The 22,141-nt window shown below is 60.0% G+C and overlaps 9 protein-coding genes across 9 annotated transcripts; 6 read left to right on the plus strand and 3 right to left on the minus strand.

The window, feature by feature from the left end:
* Positions 1 to 440: 440 nt before the first annotated feature.
* On the minus strand, positions 441 to 1,600 carry SDRG_11739 (hypothetical protein). The gene has a single exon (XM_008617790.1). It carries the CDS (start codon positions 1,531 to 1,533, stop codon positions 913 to 915), a length of 621 nt encoding a protein of 206 aa, XP_008616012.1. The 5' UTR covers positions 1,534 to 1,600; the 3' UTR covers positions 441 to 912.
* Positions 1,601 to 2,600: 1,000 nt separating this feature from the next.
* On the plus strand, positions 2,601 to 3,493 carry SDRG_11740 (hypothetical protein). The gene has a single exon (XM_008617791.1). The coding sequence runs from the start codon at positions 3,090 to 3,092 to the stop codon at positions 3,384 to 3,386; it is 297 nt and encodes a 98-aa protein (XP_008616013.1). The 5' UTR covers positions 2,601 to 3,089; the 3' UTR covers positions 3,387 to 3,493.
* A 162-nt stretch (positions 3,494 to 3,655) lies between these two features.
* Positions 3,656 to 5,793, plus strand: SDRG_11741 (hypothetical protein). The gene is made up of 2 exons (XM_008617792.1): positions 3,656 to 5,276; positions 5,327 to 5,793. Exons 1-2 carry the CDS (start codon positions 3,774 to 3,776, stop codon positions 5,765 to 5,767), a joined length of 1,944 nt encoding a protein of 647 aa, XP_008616014.1. The 5' UTR covers positions 3,656 to 3,773; the 3' UTR covers positions 5,768 to 5,793.
* A 290-nt stretch (positions 5,794 to 6,083) lies between these two features.
* SDRG_11742 (hypothetical protein) lies at positions 6,084 to 8,172 on the minus strand (the record flags this gene model as incomplete). The annotated part of the gene is made up of 2 exons (XM_008617793.1): positions 6,084 to 6,583; positions 6,634 to 8,172. The coding sequence occupies 2 exons, from the start codon at positions 8,170 to 8,172 to the stop codon at positions 6,167 to 6,169; spliced, it is 1,956 nt and encodes a 651-aa protein (XP_008616015.1). The 3' UTR covers positions 6,084 to 6,166.
* Positions 8,173 to 8,566: 394 nt separating this feature from the next.
* SDRG_11743 (hypothetical protein) lies at positions 8,567 to 9,906 on the plus strand. Its single transcript, XM_008617794.1, has 3 exons — positions 8,567 to 9,095; positions 9,147 to 9,219; positions 9,271 to 9,906. Exons 1-3 carry the CDS (start codon positions 8,595 to 8,597, stop codon positions 9,852 to 9,854), a joined length of 1,158 nt encoding a protein of 385 aa, XP_008616016.1. The 5' UTR covers positions 8,567 to 8,594; the 3' UTR covers positions 9,855 to 9,906.
* Positions 9,907 to 10,497: 591 nt separating this feature from the next.
* On the plus strand, positions 10,498 to 14,097 carry SDRG_11744 (hypothetical protein). The gene is made up of 7 exons (XM_008617795.1): positions 10,498 to 12,591; positions 12,633 to 12,831; positions 12,885 to 13,130; positions 13,175 to 13,235; positions 13,284 to 13,454; positions 13,508 to 13,765; positions 13,815 to 14,097. The coding sequence occupies exons 1-7, from the start codon at positions 10,608 to 10,610 to the stop codon at positions 13,980 to 13,982; spliced, it is 3,087 nt and encodes a 1,028-aa protein (XP_008616017.1). The 5' UTR covers positions 10,498 to 10,607; the 3' UTR covers positions 13,983 to 14,097.
* A 781-nt stretch (positions 14,098 to 14,878) lies between these two features.
* On the plus strand, positions 14,879 to 16,223 carry SDRG_11745 (hypothetical protein). Its single transcript, XM_008617796.1, has one exon. The coding sequence runs from the start codon at positions 14,897 to 14,899 to the stop codon at positions 15,974 to 15,976; it is 1,080 nt and encodes a 359-aa protein (XP_008616018.1). The 5' UTR covers positions 14,879 to 14,896; the 3' UTR covers positions 15,977 to 16,223.
* SDRG_11746 (hypothetical protein) lies at positions 15,985 to 17,591 on the minus strand. Its single transcript, XM_008617797.1, has 3 exons — positions 17,475 to 17,591; positions 16,441 to 17,426; positions 15,985 to 16,387 (listed from the first exon to the last, which is right to left on the minus strand). Exons 1-3 carry the CDS (start codon positions 17,557 to 17,559, stop codon positions 16,052 to 16,054), a joined length of 1,407 nt encoding a protein of 468 aa, XP_008616019.1. The 5' UTR covers positions 17,560 to 17,591; the 3' UTR covers positions 15,985 to 16,051.
* Positions 17,592 to 18,476: 885 nt separating this feature from the next.
* On the plus strand, positions 18,477 to 22,126 carry SDRG_11747 (hypothetical protein; the record flags this gene model as incomplete). Its single annotated transcript, XM_008617798.1, has 2 exons — positions 18,477 to 21,956; positions 22,094 to 22,126. The coding sequence occupies 2 exons, from the start codon at positions 18,477 to 18,479 to the stop codon at positions 22,124 to 22,126; spliced, it is 3,513 nt and encodes a 1,170-aa protein (XP_008616020.1).
* Between the last annotated feature and the right edge of the window lie 15 nt (positions 22,127 to 22,141).

A 22,141-nucleotide genomic window follows, 5' to 3' on the forward strand; every position in this document is an offset into this window, starting at 1 on the left:
GAGGTTGGAGCCGATGCGGCCAAAGACTACGAGGCTGCTCGCCTGCGCGCGGGCGTCGAGGGTCTTGGCCGCCACCGTCGCCGGCGCACTGCTGCGTGGCGCGCGTGCCGACGACGACCGATTGCTGAAGAGTCCCATGACGGCAAAGGGCAGAGTGATTCGAAGCAGCAATGAAAGCGACCAAGCACAGAGGGTTCTCCGAACTGGGTCTACGCTAGCGGCGCGTTCCAAATTCGAAGCGACCGGCTCGGCGGTTGGCGTTGTCATGCTCGCACGGCGGAGAACCTGCGCTGCCAACGTGATTGCGCACGGCTGCTGCTTGCAGTCAGGTCGATCCTGTCCGAGTAACGAACCTGTTGGCAGTCCCGTTCGAGCGCTACGCCCGATGCTAAGCATGTATCCTACTAGTAGTAGGAGCAACTAATAGTAGGAGCTACTAGTTGAGTGTAGTAGTACCGGTAGTCATTTAAGGTAGTCATTTAATGAAGCGTGTCGAGCAAGCGAGTATAAAAGGGGCGCAAAGATCGACGTGTGCGATGACATGTATCGACGTGCTGCTTTGTGATTCGCCACATGAATCTGGATCGCACAACCAGACAACACTTGGTGGACGGTACCAGAATTCGGTGCTGGACCAGATGACACTCATCCGTGACTCACGCGCTTTGTAGGGGCGTTGGGGTCATGACGTCGACGTTGTCGCTGCCTGACGAGGTGGAGGCTCGGAAGATTCGCGCACCCATCCTGGGAGCATCGGTCCTTGTGGCCGCCTCCCTTGGTCGGCGCCTCTTTGTCGTAGGTACAGGATAGAGCGAAGGATTAAATAGATAGTGCATTGGATAGTGTCTGGATAGCACTCGTAGTGGTGTACTCTACGCCGAGGAGCGTAGCAGTTGAAAAGTCGAGGCGACATTAGAGCAGCGTGTACGTGGACGGTACGTCGACGGCAGCGTCCAGTTGCTGCAAGACGCCGAGGAGGCCGCCGGCGAGGCGACTCAGCACCACATCGCCACGCGCATGCGCCGTGCTTTGGATCACATCGACGTGGTCGTACAAGAGCGCTGCGGCCGTCGGGTGCTTGGTGAAGAGCTGCGAGAGCGAGTCGAGACCGAGCTGCTGCGTCGCTCCGGTCACAACAAAGTTCATGGCGGCCTCGAGCTCCCGTCGCCCGCGGCCTGTATAGAGGTACGCTTCGCCCACGGACTGGATCGCGCGCCACGCGTGCTTGACGGTTTGGATGCGCGGTCGGCGGCGCGACGTGCGAGGGCTGGCACTGCTGCTGTCGCTGAGCGTCTCGCCCGTCTCTTCCGCGTCTTCGCGCACGGCGGGCAGCGGTAGCGGCTTGCTGCGGTGCGGGCGCTTGAACGCCGGCCGGGCCATGGCCGCCGGCGCATCGCTGGCCGTGAGGCGCATCGGGCGCGGGCTCGTCTCGCGGAAGCTGAGGCGGCGGAGGAGCATGCTGCAGGCCACGACGGCCATCGAGGCGGCAGCGACGGCCGTGACCTGGAGCATCGGCGACGACGTCGTGGCCATATTGGTGGAAATGTGGAAATGAAAATGAATTCGAACGGACGTGAGTTTCGCCAGACGCTTCCAGCTGATTTTTATTTTAGCCAATGAAACGTACGCCATGCACTGTACTGATCGCGGATTGGCGCAAAAGCTGTTTTTCTCTTGGCAGTGCAACATCGCACCACATCTGATGGGCAAAAATCTGAGGATGTCGATCCGGCGCCGCGGTGACGCAAGCAAGTCCAGCGCGACAACTGAGCGCATCACAGCCATGTACGTTGGGCCGCAGAGGATTTGCGTCCTCGTAGCGAAGACAAGCACCAACGGCTAACGGCCGACCAACGGCCGACAAAGATTCTTGCGCGTCGTCTTCTCAGGTGCGAGCAACTTCAAGTTGAAGTCACGACCTCCAGAACGTGATGCTTGTCGCTGCTGCCACCGACGCCCATGACCCTGCTTCTCGACACTATGGTCTTTTGCAGCGAACGACGCGGTGACCACACACCTCACTCCACAGGCGATGCACGTGGCGCTGGAACATTTCGCAGCGTCCCACGAGAGCCGTTCAGATTCCCCCAGATGGTGGCGCCATTGGCAAAGTGAAAATACAACGTGGCATACCAAGCTTGTGGACGTGGATGCAACTAAAAAGGGCGCGCACAGTGTAGTAGCAGTACGAGTTGCGTCCTTGGAAGCACTAGAACTGCAACCTCTCGCAGAGGATGTGCATAAGTAGTTGCAACCAAGATTCGTTGGTTCCATGAACCGCAAAACGAATATGGCGAACCGACTTGCGTTGGCGGCTTGGAATCCGAATGTGCTGCAGCGACGCGCGATCTTGTTCGAACGAGTGACGATCCTGGAGGATGAGAGATCGAAGTGTTCTCCATGCGGCAGACAGGTCGTCGAAGTAGAGGGAAAACGAGTTGTGGTCGTCCTGCACACTCCTCAACGCGGCGTCCGTGCTCCATCGTCCTGCTCAACAAGTTTTAGTACACGGTATTGTGCATAGCAGATGCAATTGGGTCACTCGCTGCTCCCATGTCACCCAGCAACGCGTCCGTCAGCGCCGCACTCGACGTTTCCATCACGAGGCGAGCTGTCGAAGTGTGGGGACATGGACGAGGTCCACAGCGTGCCGACTGGCAGGATACTGATGACGCCATTGACCACGTCCACGCTAGGTGATCGTTCTTGACGTGGCTCTTCCCCAGCAGGCCCGTTCTCTGGGAGGCGAGAAGAAGCGACGGGCGACTGCAGAACCAACGCAGGAAGCCGAGGCTGAGATCATCATCTCGAAGCTGGTTCGAACGTCACTCTGTCTAGCGGGGTTCTGGACATGCAACGGGCATTGTCCCGTGGGCGAGCGCCAGGCGGGCTTGCGTCTTGCGTGCGCGGAATCCTATCGCTCGTCTAACAGGAGCACGACGTTCGCAAGCCGACCAAGCAGCCACGTTCGCCGACCAAGCAGCCACGTATGCGGTTTTTGATTGGCCAAGAGCTCGACTCTGAGCTGCGATTGGCCCGTTTTTCACCGCGTGAGGATTATTGACTGAACCGAAGCGGCGACCTTGGTCATGGCCCGAACCAAGGCGACGCTGAAGCTAGAGAAGCGCGGGCGCAAGTCTACGCGCAAGCCTGCACGCAAGCCGGCGCGGGCCCGCAGCAGCGGCCCGCAGCTCGACACGTCCGAGGTGCCTGGCGACCTCGCGCTGGCCATCGCCGAGTGGCGAGCGAGCCAACTGCGCTCCGTGGAGCTCATCGACCTGTCGTCGACGCCAGACGACGAGATTTTTGACGACGAGCGCGATACTGACGTCGTTCTCGTCTACGCGCCGCCGATCGTTCCAGTGACGCGCCTCTTCCTCTGCTGACCTCCGCGGGCGTCGATCACTATCATGTATATTAACCATTAACGATTGCACGTCGCGTCGGCGAGCCCACGTAGTGCTGGAAGGGCCATCGCTCATCAACAGCAAGTACGAGCACCTAGCTGATGACACAGACAGAAAGGCCAGCAGGCCAATCGCGCCAGCAACACCATGGTGCGGAAGACAGGCCATGTTGCTCGAGACCTCGAGACCTCAGCCAGGTCCAGGGTACTCCAGGGTATTCCTCAAGGCAAGCCAGTACAGCCCCAATACTACGAGGCGCTGCTCACGCGCTCGAACCGTCGTTGCTTTGCATCAACCGACGATGAAACGTCAAGTCGTTGTGGGCGTTCCATGACCTCCGTCGATCATTTGCCGTACAGCTAAACAATGGCAGGTGGCTCGTCGGGCAACTCGCGCCGGAGCTCGGCGCCGATCACCAAGAAAACGCTCGACGCCAAGGCGCAGGCCAGCCTCTGTCTCGTCGTCAGTCGCATTGGCTCCAACCTCATTGCGGGCGCCCTCCTCCTCGTCTCGCTCCTCACGCTCGCCGTGCTCTTGACCAAAGGCCTCTTTGACCGCCACGTGGTCATGACGTCGCCGCAGACCGCCGAGTACTGGTCGCCGCTCGGGCAGTCATGCACGCTAACGCGGCGCGGGTTTGTCCGCAACAGCTGCTCGGCGATCGAGGGCAACACGACGTCGCCAGACGCATGGCGCCGCGTCGGGTCGCTCCTCGCCATCTCGTGGCTGCCGTCCACGCAGTGGTATATCTCGACGTGCGCGGTGGGGCCACGCCACAAGGGCTGGGTCTACGTCGTGCTGCTGGCGTCCTCAACTGAGTTTCCGAGCTGCGTGCCCTCGAACGGTTCGCAGCTCATTGACGGCATGGCGATGCTCACGACAACGAGCACGCTCGATGCACCGTACAGCGCGTACGAGCTCACGCTCTATGGCGACACGATGAACCGGTCGAGCGTCACGGCGGCGACCAACTCGGACGGGACGTCCGTGCGCCTCTTTGCGAATACAACCCAGTTTCTCATTGGCGTCAACGGGTCGGTGCCCGCAACGTCGTGGGGTGGCGGCACATCGGTGATCGTGTCGGCGCCGCTCGGGCCGCGCTACACGGTCAAGACGACGGACGCCACGTTCTTTGTCGACATGACATCGGACCCGCCGTCGACGCCCGGCTGGAGCGTCGGTCGCGTCAACGGCAAGATCATCGTGATCGCCACGTCAGCAGCGTCGGTCGTTGCAAATTACATGGACATTGTCATCTTCCAAGGCGTCGTCACGGGCCTCTCGCTTCTCTTTTTAAGCGGCGACGTCATCATGACGTACAAGGGCCTCGCCGGTGTCCTTCGCCGTCAGCCGGTGTTGACATACGACCTTTTGCTTGGCCTTGAGCGGCGCAAGCTCGTCTTGGTGCTATGGTCGCTCAACGCCGCGCCGTCGCTGCTGTACGCCGACGTCGCCCGCGTCTACTATGGCACGGCCAACGGCGACGAGATCTGGCTTCTCTCGCTCGTGCTCCTCGGCAATCTTATGACGTTTGTGGCGCTGCTGGGGATCACTGTGTTGCAGTACATCCCGTCGCCGTTCAAGCACGTACTGCCCTTCTCAACCCCCGTCTTTCTCTTTGGCACGACAGTTGGTGTCGTATTGAGTTGCAATATGCGCTACACGGATGTCAGCAACGCGTTCCTGGAAGGCCCGTGGAGCCTCGGGCTCAATATCAACGGCACGGACCGACCGTCGGGCGCGTATACGGCCGAAGCCGTCACGTCCGTGGGCGCGCTCTTGCTGCCGTCCATGCTGCTCCCGACTGCCATCGCCTTTGGTGTCGCTATCGTCTATGGCCTTGTGCAGCGCTATCAGTCGTGTCGCAAGGTTTGCATCTCATTTTTGAGATTTATCGAGTGCTCATACTAGCGGTGTAGTGGCTCATTCCGATGGCGTGGACGGCCAACAACAGCTTCTTGCGCGGACGGCGCCTGCCACACTATTTGACAAGCTTGCCGCTCGGGCCTGAGACGACGATCCGTCTCGGACACAAGTCGTTTCTAAAGCCGAGTGTGCAGGCCGTCATGGGGTATGCGTCGGTTGTCGAAGCCATCGACGGGCATCAAAGCGGCGCCTTCTCCAAGCGCAGCAGCAACACGAGCGTCGTACCGTCGACCAACGGCACCCGGAAAGCATCGGAAGCCACGTCGATCACCGTCATCATCAGCACGTACGCGCTCGTGCCCGTGCTCCTCGGCTGGATTCGGCCACGTCCACTTGGTGCGATTGTAGCCAACGCGTTCTTGAGCGCCAAAGTCACCGCCACAAGCACAGAGCACAAAACGTTCGTGTACAGTCGTGGCGCATGCGTCACCTAAGGAATTTATACACAAGTGTATACCCACGCTCTTGTTACACCCAGCTCTCATATCCGTCGTAGATCTTAGGTTGCCTCGAGTGGCTTGTCGTCCGGCTGGTCCACGCAGTGCTGCTTTAGCGAGACGTTTGGACACAAACATGTCATTTCCCCGTCAAAGGCTCCAGTCGATTGGTTCCAGCTTGCGCAGCCAAGGCTGCAAATGCTCGTCCTCTGACTTTAACCCTAACCCTCATAGAAACCCTAGCCCTCGTATCACTCGCGCTCTGAAATGAACGTCGCACCATTGCAGCTGCGTTCGTAAGAACACAAGCATAGGTTCAAAGTATGTATGTCGTTCGACAAGGCTCGTTATTGTCTTGGTCACGGAAGACCATGGCGATAGTGGGAAAACTGGCGACTACGAGACGCAGTACCCGCGGCTGTAGTCGTACTGCGCCGACGTATGGGGCACCTCGGAGCGTGCCACAGTCTTGAACTCGTTGCCTTGAATGGTACCGAGCGGGTTGGGTCGAAAGCAGCCCAGCAGCACTGACACGAGACTGTATGTACTAATAACGTACGCCACGGGCGTCTCGTTCTTCTGATTTGGCACCGCCGTCGACGTATCCGCCGTCGCCGTCGCATAGACTTTAGTCGACGGACGCTGAACGACCGACGCATAGCCGAGGACGGCTTGTGTGCTCGGCTTGCAGAACGTTTTGTTGCCAATCGAGATGGCGGCTTCGGCGCCGAGCGGGAGGCCCGAGACGAAGTTGGGCAGGCGCGTGTGCTTGAGAAAGCCGTTCGTTTTAGTCCAGCCCGTGGGCACGACCCACTACACAAAAGACTGCCTAAGCAACCGACCAAGAGACATGATGAACGAACCTCGCGATAGAAAGCAAAGCGCTGAAGCATTGCCCAGACGATCGCGGCGCCAAAGGTGCCAAGCGTCGTGTAGAGCATGACGGGCCAGAGGGTCGCGCTGGAGGGCGGGATCGGGTCGCTTCCGCACGCGCCACCAATGTGATCAATGCCGTAGACAACCAATGGCAGCGTATACGCTTGACAGTTGTAGCTCCAGCCAAGTGCCATGAACTTTTGGTTGACAGAATATGCGATGAGAATGGTGTTGAGGTACAGGAACACGGTGGCTGAGAATGGGACGACCGCCGTCAGTCTCGACGGCAGTTGCTGGAGCAGCGAGAGCACGAGGAGAAAGCCGTAGGAGCAAAACGTGCCCAGCATCGTGCTTGCCATGAGCCAAAGCTGCGGCGCCGTCGGTGTGCCGTGGAACGCTCGGGCGACCTCGAGGTACACAAGGGATGGCACGCCGTTCATTGTCAGCACAACCAGCAAGAGCCGGCGGCGCTCGAGGCCAGCGACAAGGTCGTACGTCAAGACCGGTTTTCGCCGCAAGACGCCTTCCAGGCCCTTGAGCGTCATGATGAGGTCGCCGTTGAGCAGCAGGAGCGACGCCAGTCCAATTATCGACTGTAAAATCGCAATCGACTGGTAGCTGCCGACGACGAGGTTGGTTTGGGACGCTGGCATCACGGCGCGCTGGCTGTGTCGACCGACGCTCCACCCGGGAAGCCCGAAGGACGCGATCTTGTCGGTGACGTCGGCAAAGAACCAAAGCGAGTAGGACGAGACGGCTGCGCCCGCCGACAAGGGCAGCGCCGAAATCTCCATGTTGAGTCGCGTCTCATCGTGTGACGCGGCGCCGTCAACGCCAATGAGAAACTGCGACGAGTTGGCAAAGACCGTGTTGACCGAGCCGTCCGTGTTGGTCATGGGTGCAACGTTGCGCATGGCGTGGTCGCCGAGCACGATGAGTTCGTACGCGCCTTTGGGATACAGCGGAAGGCGGTTTGTCGTGCCGAGCGCCGCGATACCGTCGATAAGCTGCGGGCCTCTCTCCGGAATGCACTCGGGATGGGCCGTCGACGAGACGAAGAAGCTCACAAACATCCAAGAGGTCATGTGTGGCGGCCCCGTTGCACACGTCGTAAGGTACCACGTGTCGTTCGTCGGCACATCAAAGGTCGACGCGAGCAGTTGGCCGATCGTAGCCCACGCCGGGCCTGTCGTCATGCTCGCCTCGGCGACCGAGCACGAGCCTGGCACAAACCCTGACGCGGCGAGGCGGCATGTTGAGCCGTACGCAGCCCAGTAGCCGTCGTTGCGCTGCGGCGCCGTGACCACATCGTGGCGCTCAAAGAGGCCTGCGTTGAGCATCGCGAAGAGCGTCACGATCGAGAGAAAGATGAGACCGGATGCGAGCAAGTTGGAGGCGATGCGGAAGAGCACTTGGAGCAAACTGACTTGCTGCGCCTTCGAGTCGAGGGTTTTCGCAGCACCGAGCGTCGTCACTTCAGATGCGCGTGATCGCCGTGTCGGCGCGAGCTTACGGATCCAATGCATTTTGGCAAAGTGACATCCAGGCTGACTGACGCGTGTGGCGGCCAACGGACGCCATGATGTTCGAAGCTAACGGATCCGACACCGACCGCCCAATCCCCAACGGGATGGCGATGAACCCGTCATCGTTCGATACTTTGGCCCGCCCTCCTGACTGCGCCAACGTGACAGCCAGATCCTGACTAGCGGTACACTCGGTACTTGAGGCTCGTACCGGTAGCGCGTCATCCTCTCGCCCCAGTGGCGCCGAGAGATCGTGCAGCTAGAATTCGCTATCATCGCAATCGTCGGGTATATACAGAAAGCAAGAAGGCGGAGATGGCACAGTGTCGTAATCACAAATGCGCGTGCCACGTGCCTGCGCGCGGATTGGCCAGAAACCCACCAATCCGCGAGCGCGCCAATGAGGCAGTTGACGAGCGGCCATGACGACGACGACGACCATCATGACGGTCCGCGGGCCCATCGATGTTAGCGGCGTCTTGCCCGGCGGGATCCTCGCCTGCCAGCGGGTGCTGCAGAAGCTACCAGCACACGACGCGGACGTGGCGATCGCGCCCGAAGACCTCATGCGCCTGCGCGAGCACCCGCTCGAGAAGCACAACGCGTGCCTGGTCAGCGAGGACAAGGCCTTTCGCGAGCTGGAGGCGCTGCGACGCTTTGGCTGCAACACGATCGTCGATCTGCAGCCTAAAGCGCTGCGGGATCCGCGCCGCTTGCAGTCGCTTGCGCAGCGCCTGGACATGCACATTATGGCGTCGACCTCGATCGATGCCACGCAGGACGCCTCCGTCGACGCCACTGCCAAGGCGCTGACACTCGACCTCCAGTTTGGCATGGACGACACGTCCATCCAAGCCAGCGTCATCTACCATGTTGTCGACGTCCGAAACGTGCATTCCGGGCACTGGGCAGCCGTCGCACAGGTGCCACGATGACAGATTCGCTCTCGCCTCACACCATTTGTTGGCTTCTAGGCGCAGTTGGCCACGTCAGCGGCCGTGTATCTGGAGCTTCACCCGTTCCCGGTGACCGGCTACGAAGCGAACGGTAGTTCACGTCGTCTGCTCGTCCTAGACTGTACCGACTTGATGTGATTAGTGCTGGCGCTGCTCACGTCGTACACGGGCCGTCGCGACAAGCTCGTGCTCTGTCACTGTGACTTGTTGTCGCTGCCTATGCTCACGCAGCTCGCAGCGCAGCAGATCGTGTTGAGCTTTGACCTCCCGGGGCTCGAGGCTGTGACCGAGGTGCTGCCCTTTGCGACGCTGCCGCCAAACGCGTACGTGCCCCGCGACCGCGAGGTTGCGGCCTCTCTCCAAGCGCTGCTCGTCGCCGTGCCGACGGCCAAACTCCTCGTCAACAGCACATTGCACTTCAAGACGCAGTACACTCGCTACGGTGGCGGTGGGTACACCCACGTCTGGACGAGCTTCGCCGCCCGAGCGCTGGGTACCGCCGACGTCCGCGCTCGGGTTCTGCTGCACGAACCGCTGGCACTGCTCGCCGGCTACGTTCCGCCGCCGTGTGCGGACATCCCAAAAGACTACATTCACTGCTCCATCTGCTCTACAGCGTTCGAGCCGATCGTTGGCGAGTACTTTACCAAGTTTGACTACGTCTACTGTTCCGCCAAGTGCCTCCGGAAGCACCGCATCGCCGGCTTTGCGCCGCCAAGTCGGTAGTCGCTGCTATAATTGTACTGTGGGCAACAGAAGGACCGCGTTCGCTTGCTCGTGCGTGTGTGTTTCGTGCATGATGCAAGGTCGCACGAGCTTTGTCGTGTGATGTAGATGCACGGTGATGGCTCCATGCAGCCGCTCGCGTCGCCGACCGTTGGACTCGCAGCGTGGTCCCACGCATGGTGCCTGGACCAGGCGCAGGCGGCGGCTACTCGACCACGACCTGCGAGAACTCGTAGGCACAAACCACGAACCATGCCTGGACAATTGCCATAGCCTCTCGATCGTGGCGGGATAGATGCGGAAGCGAGAGCGCCACCCATGCCCGCATTACCGCCCTGCTACACGCCTCCTTGGGTGGTGTCGGTTCTCGCCTGTCGCGTCGCCCGGCCTCGTCCTCGCTGACAGACGCCACTTGAGGCACCGGCGAGGTAGACTGCATGTGGCGACGACTGCAACGATGGGCTACAGTGTACGTCTAGTGTAGGTACCGCGTGCCACCCAGTCGCCGATCGCGCTCATGGGCATGACGTGTCACGCCTCTGCCGTCCATTGCTACAAAGAAGCGTCACCGCTTCGTATCCGGCGAGCTGGCACGGTATCCGGATTGTCAAAGAAATGGGCCCGCCTGGAACCTGCATTATACCGCTCGAGGGGCCACTCATCACCGTCGCCGCTTGGTGCATGCGACCGAGCTCGAGACGACGAAGACGATCCTCCTCCTCGTACTAGACCAAGACAAGCAGCAGCAGCAGCATGGCGTTCCTCGCCGACCTCAAGCGCACCAATGGCAAGACCAACCCGCTCCTCGGCGGTGGCATGGGTATGGGCAAGAAGACCAACTTTGCGCGCGCGCTCAACCTGCCGACGGCGCCGCTCTTTCCATCGACGTCCAAGAAGGACGATAGCGAGACGAACGATGGCACGTTTGCGACGCCGCTCGCCAAGTCAGCGATCGAGATTTTGCTCGAGCTCGAGGCCAAGCAGGAAGAAGAAGAGCGCCTCCGCGGCGGCCACGTCACCGACGACGACGACGACGCGCCGCCAATACGCAGCACGATCCGAGGACCAATGCAGCGGCAGAACGCGTTTCTCGACACGCGGCCGGCGCCAGGCCCGCCCAAAGCGGCGTCGCTCGAGGCCATGGTGCAGCAGAAGCGGAAACCCTCCAAGAAAGGCAAGAAGGGGCTGCCGCCAGCCAAGAACCCGACGCTGGAAGAGATGATGAAGAGCCGGCAAGCGACGACCGACAACAGCGCGCCGCCCCGCAATGCGATGCTCGAGGAGATGATGAAGAAGCGCACTGCGTCCAAAGGCGGCGACTCGCCCAAGAAGCCCGCGCCCAAGAATGCGATGCTCGAAGAAATGATGAAGAAGCGAGCAGGACCGGTCGAGCCCGAGCCGCCATCCGATGTCAAGACGATCGAGCCGCCACCTCCGGTAGTCGAAGACGAAGCGCCACCAGTATCACGGAACGCGATGCTTGAAGAGATGATGAAGAAACGCGCCGCGCCGGTTGAAGAGCCGCCTGCGCCAGCACCGGTCGCGCCGCCGTCATCGCGGAATGCGATGCTAGAAGAGATGATGAGGAAGCGGGCCGCGCCAGTCGACGAACCACCGGCGCCGGCACCGGTCGCGCCGCCGTCGTCGCGGAATGCGATGTTGGAAGAGATGATGAAGAAGCGCGCTGCACCTGTGGAAGAGCCGCCGGCGCCGGCACCGGTCGCACCGTCTCGGAACGCCATGCTCGAGGAAATGATGAAGAAGCGGGCCGCGCCAGTCGAAGAGCCGCCAACACCGCCGTCACGCAATGCGATTCTGGAAGAGATGATGAAGAAGCGAGCGCCACCGGCCGCTGCACCCACGCCATCGTCGGACGGTGGCGGCAAGAATGCGATGCTAGAAGAGATGATGAAGAAGCGAGCGCCACCGGCCGCTGCACCCACGCCATCGTCGGACGGTGGCGGCAAGAACGCGATGCTGGAAGAGATGATGAAGAAGCGGGCTCCACCGACAGCACCAGCCTCGGGCGGCGGTGGCAAGAACGCGATGCTCGCAGAGATGATGAAGAAACGCGCGTCGCCGGATGCGCCGTCGCCCAGTGGCGACACGCCAGAAGCAACGCCGGAAGCCGATGCGGCGTCTGCTGCCGGTATCCCCTTGCGCGACGACCCAAAGTACTCCAAGTACTTTTTGATGCTCAAGCGCGGTTTGCCGCGTCCCGCCGTGCAGCACAAGATGATCCAAGAGGGCGTCGACCCAAGCATTTTGGACATGGGCCCAAACCTCCCGTTCAAGTTGCCGACGCTCGCTGAAGACCCGACGTACGCCATGTACTACAAGATGCTCAAGACCGGGTTGCCCAAGGAGGTCGTGCAGCACAAGTTGTCGGCCGACGGCATCTCGGCGCGGCTCCTGGACCTCGACCCGAGTCACCCGAGCGTACCCAAGAACAAGATTGACGAAGCGTTCCGCGCGCACCAGCTCAAGATCATTGAAAAATACAAGGTCATGCTCAAGCGCGGTATGCCCGAAGGCGCCGTGCAGCACAAGATGAAGATGGACGGCGTTGACCCGAACTGGCTCTACCCCGAGAAGGCCCCCGCGGTCGCGCAAGGCGCCAACTTGGCGCGGCGTCTCACCAAGCCCGACTCGATCCGGAAGAAGCTCCATTGGTTCGTCCTCTCCAAGGACAACCTCACGGGCAACAGCGCGACGCTATGGAAGCAAACGTCCCAAGGTACGTCCATCGTTTCTAGCAGCACTACAGTGTATGTCTAGTCGAGCTCTCGTCGGCCAGCGTCGAAGCCCTCGAGAAGACGTTTGTCAAGAGCCTCAAGGAGGCCGAAGCGCCAAAGCCCAAGAACTTTCAGCGCCAAGAGTCGTTCCGCGGCGGCGCCCCGTCCAAGATCTCGCTGCTCGACATGAAGAAGTCCCAGAACATTGCGATCACGCTCGCCCGCATCAAGATCCCGTTCGAGTACGTTGGCTCCGTAGTCAGTCGAGTGCACGTCGAGATCTTGTCCACTGTAGTCGCATCAAGGCGGAAATCCTCGACTTGAACCCGACCATCATGTCGTCCATGCACCTCAAAGCACTCATCGACCTCTGGCCGGACGTGACCGAGATGGACACGATCCGCAAGTTCCCGGGCGACGTCAACATGCTCGGGACGGCCGAGCGCTTCTGCCACGAGATGCGCGATACGCCGCGCTTCACCGACAAGATGCACTGCCTCGTGTACAAGCAAGAGTTTCCGACGCGCAGCCACGAGCTCCAGTACATTTGCTCAATTTCCTCTTTCGTTTCTAAGCTTTGGCTAGCGAGACCATCCTCTTGGTGCAGCGCTGCGTGCACCAGATCTGCGAGAGCACTGAACTCCGGGTACGTGTGGAGGTGGCTGTGCCGACCGTGACTCATGTATGGTCGTAGGACATTTTGCTCCTCGTCCTGCGTATTGGCAACCTTCTCAACTTTGGCAAAGAAGCCGCCGAGACCCAAGTCGCGCCGGGCTTTTCGCTGAGCTCGCTCGTCAAGCTCTCGCAGACGAAAGCATTCATTGGCCAGACGACGCTGCTCCAGTTCCTCGTCGAGACGGTCGACGTACGTTGTCTCTTCCTACGAGAAACTGGAGTTTCTTATGCGTTCTGATGTAGCGTGATGCACCCGAACTCGCCAAATTTGAAGATGAAATCGGCCTCCTCGAACGGGCGTCGCGGGTGCTCATTCCGCAGCTGCACCAAGAGAAGAAGGCACTCGAGACGGGCCATGCGCTCTTGGTGGCCGAGGCCGAGAAGATTGAAGACGAAGAAGGCGAAGACAACTTGACGGCCGCCGCGATCCGCAACTTTGCCGACAAGTCGGCCATGGAGCTCAAGGATCTGACGGACCAGCTGAGTACACTCTCGGATCGGGTACCAATGGCATGGGTTGAAAGATTGAATGATTGATGGGTTTTGCTAGAAAAAGCAATTTCTCGACTATTTTGGCGAGCAAGGCGACTATGAACTCGACGAGATGTTTAGCGCGCTCTGGGCGTTCACCGAAGAGTTCCGCGTGGTCCACCGCAAGTTCCTCCTCAAGAAGGCGCGCTCGAAAACCAAGCCGCCGGCCGCCGCCGAGTGCGCCTAGTCAAAATCGGCTCCTAAGCAACTGTACTAGTATATATTTACAACCTTGTACACGTATATATACCCCATGGTGATTCGGGTTCTATTGTGTGTGGATTAGGGTTCTGTCGACGCGGGACACGTGGCGTGCCGCCGTTGCTGTGGGCGCAGTAGTCGAGTCGACGCGTACTGTTTATTGATCGCCTGCTGTAGAGCCTCCATCTCCTGCTCGATGTTGGCGTCTTGGACCGAGCGACGTCGGAGCACGTGACGTTGCCTGTATATGACGTGGCAGCCTCGTGGCACACGACGACCGTTTAAAACTAATATGTGAATTACTGTATGTAGGATCGCGGATGTGCATTAAAATATTAAATACGACCACAATCTGAGTCGGTCGATCCAGCTCCACTACCTGGTGCACTCCAAGTGCACGCGAGGCTATTCGCGCAGCCATGTAGTGAATATGCATCGACGGGATGATGTGTTCGCGAGGCTGCGATGCGCCACGTGCGCGACTCCTCTGTACTGAGTCCACATACTAGTAGATGCCATTCTTCTCCCTTCCAGCCATATCACTGTCTACGCAAACTCGTATGGCCTTGCACCTGCGCTGCACCATGTTCCGCTGCAGCGCACTGAAACAACGTTGGCGTGAGGACGGCGACTCAATCGTGCGGCTGCGAGACGTTGTGGCGCATCTGTTGACGTGCTCGGCCACCAGCTGCTCATGCGCCGCCGCAGGAAACATCGCGTACACGGGTAGTGCATGCTTCGTCGCAGTAAACGGGACGTTGCAATGATTCGCGTTGGACCTGGGCATGCCCATGAAGACGTGCTGGCCTGTCCAGCTGCCACGTAAGTAGCCATCCGCAAGAAGAAACCGGTTGCGCAGAAGCTTCTTAAACGAGCCAGTTTCGAACAAGCAGCAGCGTCATGGCGATGCCAAGCGACCTCATCAACCGCATCCTGAGCTTCCTCGACAGCAAGTCGGTGGCCCGCGCCTCGTGCGTCGCGCGCGCGTGGCACGACGCCAGCCAAGCGCCATGGCTTTGGGCGCGGCTCTGCGAACACCACTTTCGCAGCCCGTTTCTGCGCACGCGCGCCGACTACGTTCGGCAATGGACCATCACGCGCGATACGCTGCGCCTCCACTTGGCCATGTACAGCGTCTTCTTTGACCAGATGTACCTCCTCTTGGGCTGCGCCGGCGCGATCGGATGGCTCTTTGGCGCCCAGCCTTTGCTCCTCGCGCTACGCCTCGATGGCGTTCTTGGTTCCAGCGACGTGGCCTCGGCGCAATCGTTTGCGCTATTGCCAGGACTCTACGTACCCATCAAAGCGAGTGTGATCAGCCTGCTCTACTCGCGCCTCCGGCCGCTCGAGCGCTACGTGCTATCGTACGCAACCGAGCTGCGGCACCTCGTACTCACACTCGACTCGTGGACGCTCTTGGTCTACTTGAGCGTTGGCTGCGGAGGCCTCCAGCTGTTGCCGTCGTTTGCGCAGTGGCTTGCGTCCGTCTCGCTGCAGGGGCTGCTGCTCTGCGCCTGCAGCAGCGCCGCGCTCGCCGTTCACATTGTGTGGCCCGAGCCATATCGCGCAACAACGCTGCGCTGCCTCGCGTGCCTCCTGCTGAGCACGCTCTTGCACACAGTATCGCCGACGTCGCTGGCGCTCTTGCCGCTAAGTATCGTCGTCGTGCTCTACCTTCGCGCACTCTTAACATTTTGGCGCCCGTCGCTCATCGACGTCGTGCGCCACGTGGTCCGTGACGGCGGGTTTCCCCCTCTTCTCACAGCGCTATTGTGGTATCTGCGCTATATGCAGTGGCTGCCCGTACCGTACACGCTACTGCTTGTCGAGTATGGCGTCTGGGTCACCGATGGCCCGCTCTTGCCGGCGCTGGAGCGCGTCTTTAGCGCTGCCATCGCATCGCCGGCCCGCGTCCATCGGTCGTCGCCGCGCTGGTGCTGGTCGTACGACTACTACCGCGCGTACATGGCCCCGGCCTAAGTATCCTTTAGTCGATACAACACATTATTGTTGTATACTATGTGCATGTCGCATATATATGTTAGTCGTAAATGTCTAAATAAAAAACTCGCCGTCCTCGCGCCGTGTCGATGCACGCTCGTCATCGTCGTCGTCGTCGGTCGTCGTCATCACGTCCAACAGGAGCGCTTGCATCCGAAGGTCGTCGACGTCGGCGTCGGTCTTTTTGTACGCGCGGCGCGGCGCGGTCGACTCGATGACAACCATATCCGTCGAGAGCACTTGGAAGAGGAGCGCGCCCAGGACAAGGAGGGCGCTTGCAATGCCAAACACCAGGTCCCAGTTGCTGGCGTCGTGCCCGAGGAGGTAGCCCGTGAGCACGTTTCCGAGGATGCCAGGTATAGTTGCGATCGTGTTGCTCACACCCATGATCTACACGACATGTATCAATCTATCAACATATCAGTTTCGACTCAGGAGCGTACGTGGCCGGCGCAGGACGGGCCAATGTCGACCATGTTGACCCAATACCCGAGCGTCGCGGCGCGGGCGAAGAAGAGCGTGAGGCAGAGCATGCCAATCGCCGCCGACGCCGACGCTGCGTAGCGCAAGAGATACAGCGCGAGCGCTGCCCCAAGGAGACCGATGGCATTCATGATCTGGCGCACGTGCAAGACGCGGTACCGCTGCAGCAGTCGATCCGAGACGAGGCCCCAGAAGAGGACGCCGACGTACCCCGCAATGTACGGACACGCGGCCGCCAGCCCGCTTGATGACAGTGAGAGGTGCAGCTTTTCGCGGAAGTACTGCGGCATCCACCCAAGGAGCACGTACCAGCCATAGTTGAAGGCGAAATGCGACGCGTAGATGCCCCAGGCGTGCTTGTTGAGAACGAGGCGGCGCCATGGCGGCGGCGACGACGCCATGAGCGACCCGCGCTGCGATAAAATCGTTGCCTTCTCGGCGTTGGTGATACGCGCGTCGGTCTCGGGCTTGCTGCTGCCGCGCCAGAGGAAGAGAAGGACCCATGTGGTGCTAAGAAGGCCAAAGAGAAGAAAGATCGAGCGCCACCCGAGCGACTCGAGAAGAAGCGGCGAGATGGCCATGGCGACAATGGTCCCGAGGTCGACGCCGCTCGAGACGATCGACATGAGCCGACTGCGCTCACTCGCGGGGTACCAAGACGCCGAGAGCATGTGCAGCGTCGGGAACAAGATGCCCTCGCCGAGGCCCATGCCAATGCGCATGATGCGAAGCCAGGTTGGCGACGACGCGGTTGTGATCGTGAGAACGTCAAAGCACGTCCAGACGACTACGCCGGCGACGAGCACGCGCTTTGGACCATAGATCGAGGCCCAGTAGGCGCCAAGGAGCTGCGTGCAGATGTAGCCATAGTAAAAGGAGGATAAGATCTGGCCCTGCTTGGCGTGGTCGGGCTCGATGGACGGGATCGCAATGCCAATGTTGGTCCCTACATGCAGCATGACCATGAGATGGGTAGCGCTATCGGTGCTCCTACGGTCGGCGTAGCAGAGCAGCGTGCCCATCGTGCACAGCAGCGCCATCTCGTAGCGCCGGTACGTTTGCTTGGGCCAGAAGCGCATGGTCGTCCGTCGATCGGCGGCCAGCACGGAACAAATATCTTTGTGGAAGGATGAGTCGACTGCCAACCGGTTACAAGTGTAGCCGGTTAAGAGCAAGAACGCCATTGGATTGGCCCCAAAATATATCGTTCTCGGCATGCAATTCGCTGGAAAATATTAAGCACGATGATTTCGACCAATCCCAGGCGGTACACGTGGAAGGCGTGACAGGCACCTTGCATTGAACTTACCTGGCGCTCGCTCCTCCGATACAAAAAAGACTCATGGACGCATTCAATGCTACAGCTCGCACGTCCGAGGTGCATCGCCACGGTTCTAGCGAGCTCGTGACTCGGACTCGCACTCGGGTGGTGCGACGCAGGCGCCGGGGAGATCACACTCAAAGTGACGCAAAAGCCGCGCGCCCGCATCGCGTTCTGCACAGTTGGCCAGTCGGTGCTCGACAGCAGGATAATCTTACTATCGAGCTGTGCGGGATAATGGTCTCGTCGCGCTCGGTATCTTTAAAACGAACAATGTCACAACGCGAACGCAAGACTCTCTCGCTGAGCTATCGAACACTGCCGCTTTGCCAAAGACAATTGGTCGATTCGTCTCTCCAAAGTTGCATCGCGTCATACCACAATACATATATATTATTGTGGTATGACGCGATATATATATGTATGGGCTATGAGCGGTAGCATAAATCCGTGGCTTGTGCTGACTGAACCTCAATGTCGCCGACTACTGAGGAAGCAACAAGCAAAAAGACTGCTAGAAAGGACTAGTTCTTGACAAGGTTGAGAGCTGTGGGAGCAAGCGCTGTGCTTCAACCCTGGATGAAGTGCGTGGTCAGTCCGTCGTTGACAGAAAGGACAACGACCGTACCATAAATAGCTGCGCGCCTGTGGATCGAAACCACCACATCTCGTTGGATGATGATGCAGTCGCGGCGTGTGCAGCCGTCGGGCGCCAGAGTCGAGCGGCGGCCATCAACGTCGACGAGCTCCACCAACCTGTTGTCTCCCTCAGCGCCATGGCGATACCGGCTCGGCTTTGGCATCGCGACCGCGATCGCGTCGGTGCTTGTGGGTGGGTACTTCAGCTTATTGGTGTTTCAGAGTTTTGGCAACGACCTCTGGTGGCCCCGCTACTCGCTCGCGTACCAAGCCTACCTCATCGACGTTCTCAACACTGCGCTGCTCGCGTCGCCCACTGGCTCGGTCAACCTCGTGAGTGACACGGTGCGCGTGGCCAAGACGTACGACATTGCGTCCTCGTTTACGAGCATCTCTCCCACGTACATGCGCTATTTACTCTATCACGAGCTCACGTCGGTCGAGCATGGCATTGCGAGTCTGCGGGCGATGAATCCGGGTGACGCGCTTGTCGTCAAATCGCAATATTGCTGGGTCGACTTTGCTCACGCGCTCGAGATGGCGCACACAGCGGCACGTCAAGCACGCTGTGCTCGCTACGCCGCCAACGGTGCCGTGTACCTTGCGTCGGTGCTGCGCAACATTGACTATGGCGTCTTCATCCGCATATTTGGGGGCGTTGGCGGGACGTTCACTGTCGGCCTTGGGCTCGGCTTGCAAGAATCGAACGCTGGTCGGGCGTTTCTGCAGTCGCTCGACCATGTCGACACGTCGATTGCTCAAGAAGCTGCCCTGTGGCAGTCGTTTGGGCTCAACCGGTTTGAGTTGCAGTGGCACAACCGGTACCAAGCCGGCATCACCGAGCGTGCGACGATTCTCAACGCGCTGGGTCGCTCGGCCACGATTACGCTCAAAGACCTCCCGCAGCGTCTCGAAAGCTGGTCGTCCGGTATCCTCTACTGGCAGCTCAACAACGACCTCTACAGCGTCCAGCCGTGCAACGAGAGCCTCCTGCGCAATAACGTCTCCAACTCGTTTACACTCGGCAACTGCGTCCCGACGTTCGAGACGTTCTCAGCGCTGTACGATGCCAACGGAGAGTACGCTGCGCAGCGACTCATAGTCCACACGCACATTGGCCCTTTCCTCTCCATCGACACGTTCTTCATCCCGGCGCCACGGGCGCTGCAAGCGTTCGTGCTTCAGGTGGCAACGGCGCTGCGGCGACCCGAGATCGCCACTCGCATTGAGAAGGCGATCCCAAGCGGTGTCCTGGAACCGACCCCGCCGGCGTGGGCGACCGGGTACGCCTTTTATGGCGGGAGTCCTCTCTGCCTTTACAGCAACCCTACGCCGTTTGTACAGCAGCCGTTTGACGCGACGACGCTGTGCACCAGTATACAGCCCATGACAACGACCTTCTCGCCGATGTCGTTGCTCCTTGCTCGCGCCATGACCTTGACCATGTCTTCAGATCGCCTCTGTGAATGCGACGCATCGGGTCAATGCGGATCCGCCCTTGCAGCGGCCGATGCGACGCTGAAAGAATGGCAGATCAACACGTCGGGCTTCGATGCGTCGACCATCGGGCCGGTGGGCATCATGCAGTACGTGACACCGACGACCACCGCCTCGAACTGGACGCTACTGTTCCAACCACTGCTGTCACCCGATGCGTTTGGTTTCTATGGATGGCTCATGCTCTACGACTGGGCATTTGGGGCGCGGGAAGTGGTCGCATTCGAAGGCGACGTCGCGACCTGGACACTCATATCGAGTACGTACGCGGCGCAGACATATTCCACGAGCGGTGGCAACTTGTACGTCCCCAACTCGACGACCATGATCGCGTACATCATTCTCTACACCACTATTGTCGCGTCATTGGTGCTGCTCGCCGCTCTCATTTCGACGTATGCTCTACCAGCGCGCGTTGCGCCCGCCAACTGGTTTGCCTTTCATCGGCTCGTGGGTGCAGCGTGGAGCGGTCGGCCGCTGCTACTGATCCGCGGCGGTGCCGCCATCGTCATGCTCAGCACCGCCAATGTCGAGCTGCGTGAATCGTCGAGCGGGTGGAGCTACTTCACATGCGACGCACGATCGATCCTCGAGATCGTCGTACTGTCGGTTGAAGCGACGTGGCTCTCGCTTCTGTTTCAAGATGTAGCGCGGCTCTTGGTGCACGCGTCCACCCTCCGGTACGCCACACCGTGCGCTGTGATCGCCTGCGCTATTCACATCGGCCTCGAGGTCGCAGACCCGATCACACCCGTCGCTTCGCTCCAACGCTCGTGCACCAACACAAACTTGGACACGGCGGTTGTCTGTGCCGGCTCGACCGTTGCGATCGGCGACGTGGGCCGCGCGCAAGTCCTCGTCACCACCCACGTACTGCTCACGCTGCTCGGTATCGCAAGCGCATCTCTTGTGTGCCGTCCAGCGGCACACAGTGCAGAGAACGATGTCGCGCCGCAGTTTTACCTGCTCTCGGGCCTCGCAACGCTGTACTTGGCACCGACGTCCCCGACGGGCGACGACTCGGTGCCCAACGACCCGGTTGCCTGCCTTCTCGCGGGCTTGATCCCGTACGCAACCTTGGACAGCATCTATCTCTTTGATTTGAACCGGTGGGTGATTGTGAAAAGCACCAAGGACCCCAAAGAAGCCTTCCGACCACTGCACTCAAACGTCGTGTGCGTCACACGCCGGACGTCGTTGCAGCGACCCGTTGCATCCGTATCGGCGCCAACGCACGCGTTGGTGCAGTCGCTCTCTCGTGCAGCGCGGTGGTGGTCGACCGTGAGCTACGTGACACCAATTTTGGTGTCGTTGGCCTTTATGGCCCTCTCGATCGAGACGAGCATTCTCTACTTGAGTGTATCGGCGACGTCGCTCACCAACGACTTGGCGTGGGCACACTTTTCGATGCCGTCGACGCACCGATTTCTTGCGTCATATCTCAGCGCCGACTTTGCACGTGGCAATTTAACCGCACGACCGCTGCAGTTGGATGCGATCGACGTCAACCTCGTCGCGTCGTCGTTGGGTGACGCGTCGTCGTCGAGCATGACGCTGCCGGGCAACTTTGGCGCCCGCGTACAGATGCGGACTCTGCAACGCGATTTGCGCTCTGCTATCGAAGGTCTCCGGAGCACGCAACCGGCCAACATTCCGTGGGTCTTCTCAGCCTACTGCTACGTCGACTTGAACATGACGTTGGAGATGGCCAACTCTGCCAAGCGCCAAGATCGGTGTCGCAACATGACAACGAACGGCGCTGTGTACCTCGAAACGACCTTGCGCAACACCGACTGGGACGAGCTCCGCGCCGAGTGGGGCGACGCGTTCGACGTGGCCCTCGGACATGATTTGGACGCGACCAACGCTGGGAAAACCTGGCTGCGCACCGTGCGCGCCGCCGCCGCCCACTGGGTGACTCTGGACGTCGAAGAAGCTTATTGGCGCCACTTTGGGATCACTACGTACCGGCTGCAGTGGCAAAACTTCAAGACGATTGGACTCGTCAATACGTATCATGTCGTGAGCGCGTCGAGTGCGTCGTACCCCCTTACGCTGGCATCGCTCAACGGCTCGTACCGGATCCCTTCTGAGACAAGCTACAAGATGTACTGGGGCCTCGCCAACGATTTCAGCGCGCTCCTTCGCAACGGCAGCGGCATGGCCGGCAAGAGCCTTCTCTCGGGTAGCGCCAACTATGCGTA

The sequence above is a fragment of the Saprolegnia diclina genome, assembly GCF_000281045.1.
Source record: "Saprolegnia diclina VS20 unplaced genomic scaffold supercont1.43, whole genome shotgun sequence".
NCBI classification, from domain to species: Eukaryota; Oomycota; class Saprolegniomycetes; order Saprolegniales; family Saprolegniaceae; genus Saprolegnia; species Saprolegnia diclina.

Excerpts from the sequence above, each read along its gene's own strand:
- SDRG_11739 (XM_008617790.1), bottom strand. The coding sequence starts at position 1,533 with ATGGCCACGACGTCGTCGCCGATGCTCCAGGTCACGGCCGTCGCTGCC.
- SDRG_11740 (XM_008617791.1), top strand. The coding sequence starts at position 3,090 with ATGGCCCGAACCAAGGCGACGCTGAAGCTAGAGAAGCGCGGGCGCAAG.
- SDRG_11741 (XM_008617792.1), top strand. The coding sequence starts at position 3,774 with ATGGCAGGTGGCTCGTCGGGCAACTCGCGCCGGAGCTCGGCGCCGATC. Across the intron at positions 5,277-5,326 it reads GCTATCAGTCGTGTCGCAAG|TGGCTCATTCCGATGGCGTG; the intron begins GTTTGCATCTCA and ends CTAGCGGTGTAG.
- SDRG_11743 (XM_008617794.1), top strand. The coding sequence starts at position 8,595 with ATGACGACGACGACGACCATCATGACGGTCCGCGGGCCCATCGATGTT. Across the intron at positions 9,096-9,146 it reads ACTGGGCAGCCGTCGCACAG|GCGCAGTTGGCCACGTCAGC; the intron begins GTGCCACGATGA and ends GTTGGCTTCTAG. Across the intron at positions 9,220-9,270 it reads GACCGGCTACGAAGCGAACG|TGCTGGCGCTGCTCACGTCG; the intron begins GTAGTTCACGTC and ends TGATGTGATTAG.
- SDRG_11744 (XM_008617795.1), top strand. The coding sequence starts at position 10,608 with ATGGCGTTCCTCGCCGACCTCAAGCGCACCAATGGCAAGACCAACCCG. Across the intron at positions 12,832-12,884 it reads CGCATCAAGATCCCGTTCGA|TCGCATCAAGGCGGAAATCC; the intron begins GTACGTTGGCTC and ends TGTCCACTGTAG. Across the intron at positions 13,131-13,174 it reads ACGCGCAGCCACGAGCTCCA|CGAGACCATCCTCTTGGTGC; the intron begins GTACATTTGCTC and ends AGCTTTGGCTAG.
- SDRG_11745 (XM_008617796.1), top strand. The coding sequence starts at position 14,897 with ATGGCGATGCCAAGCGACCTCATCAACCGCATCCTGAGCTTCCTCGAC.
- SDRG_11746 (XM_008617797.1), bottom strand. The coding sequence starts at position 17,559 with ATGCGCTTCTGGCCCAAGCAAACGTACCGGCGCTACGAGATGGCGCTG. Across the intron at positions 17,427-17,474 it reads GCTGCTCTGCTACGCCGACC|GGACCAACATTGGCATTGCG; the intron begins GTAGGAGCACCG and ends TGCTGCATGTAG. Across the intron at positions 16,388-16,440 it reads GCCCGTCCTGCGCCGGCCAC|ATCATGGGTGTGAGCAACAC; the intron begins GTACGCTCCTGA and ends CATGTCGTGTAG.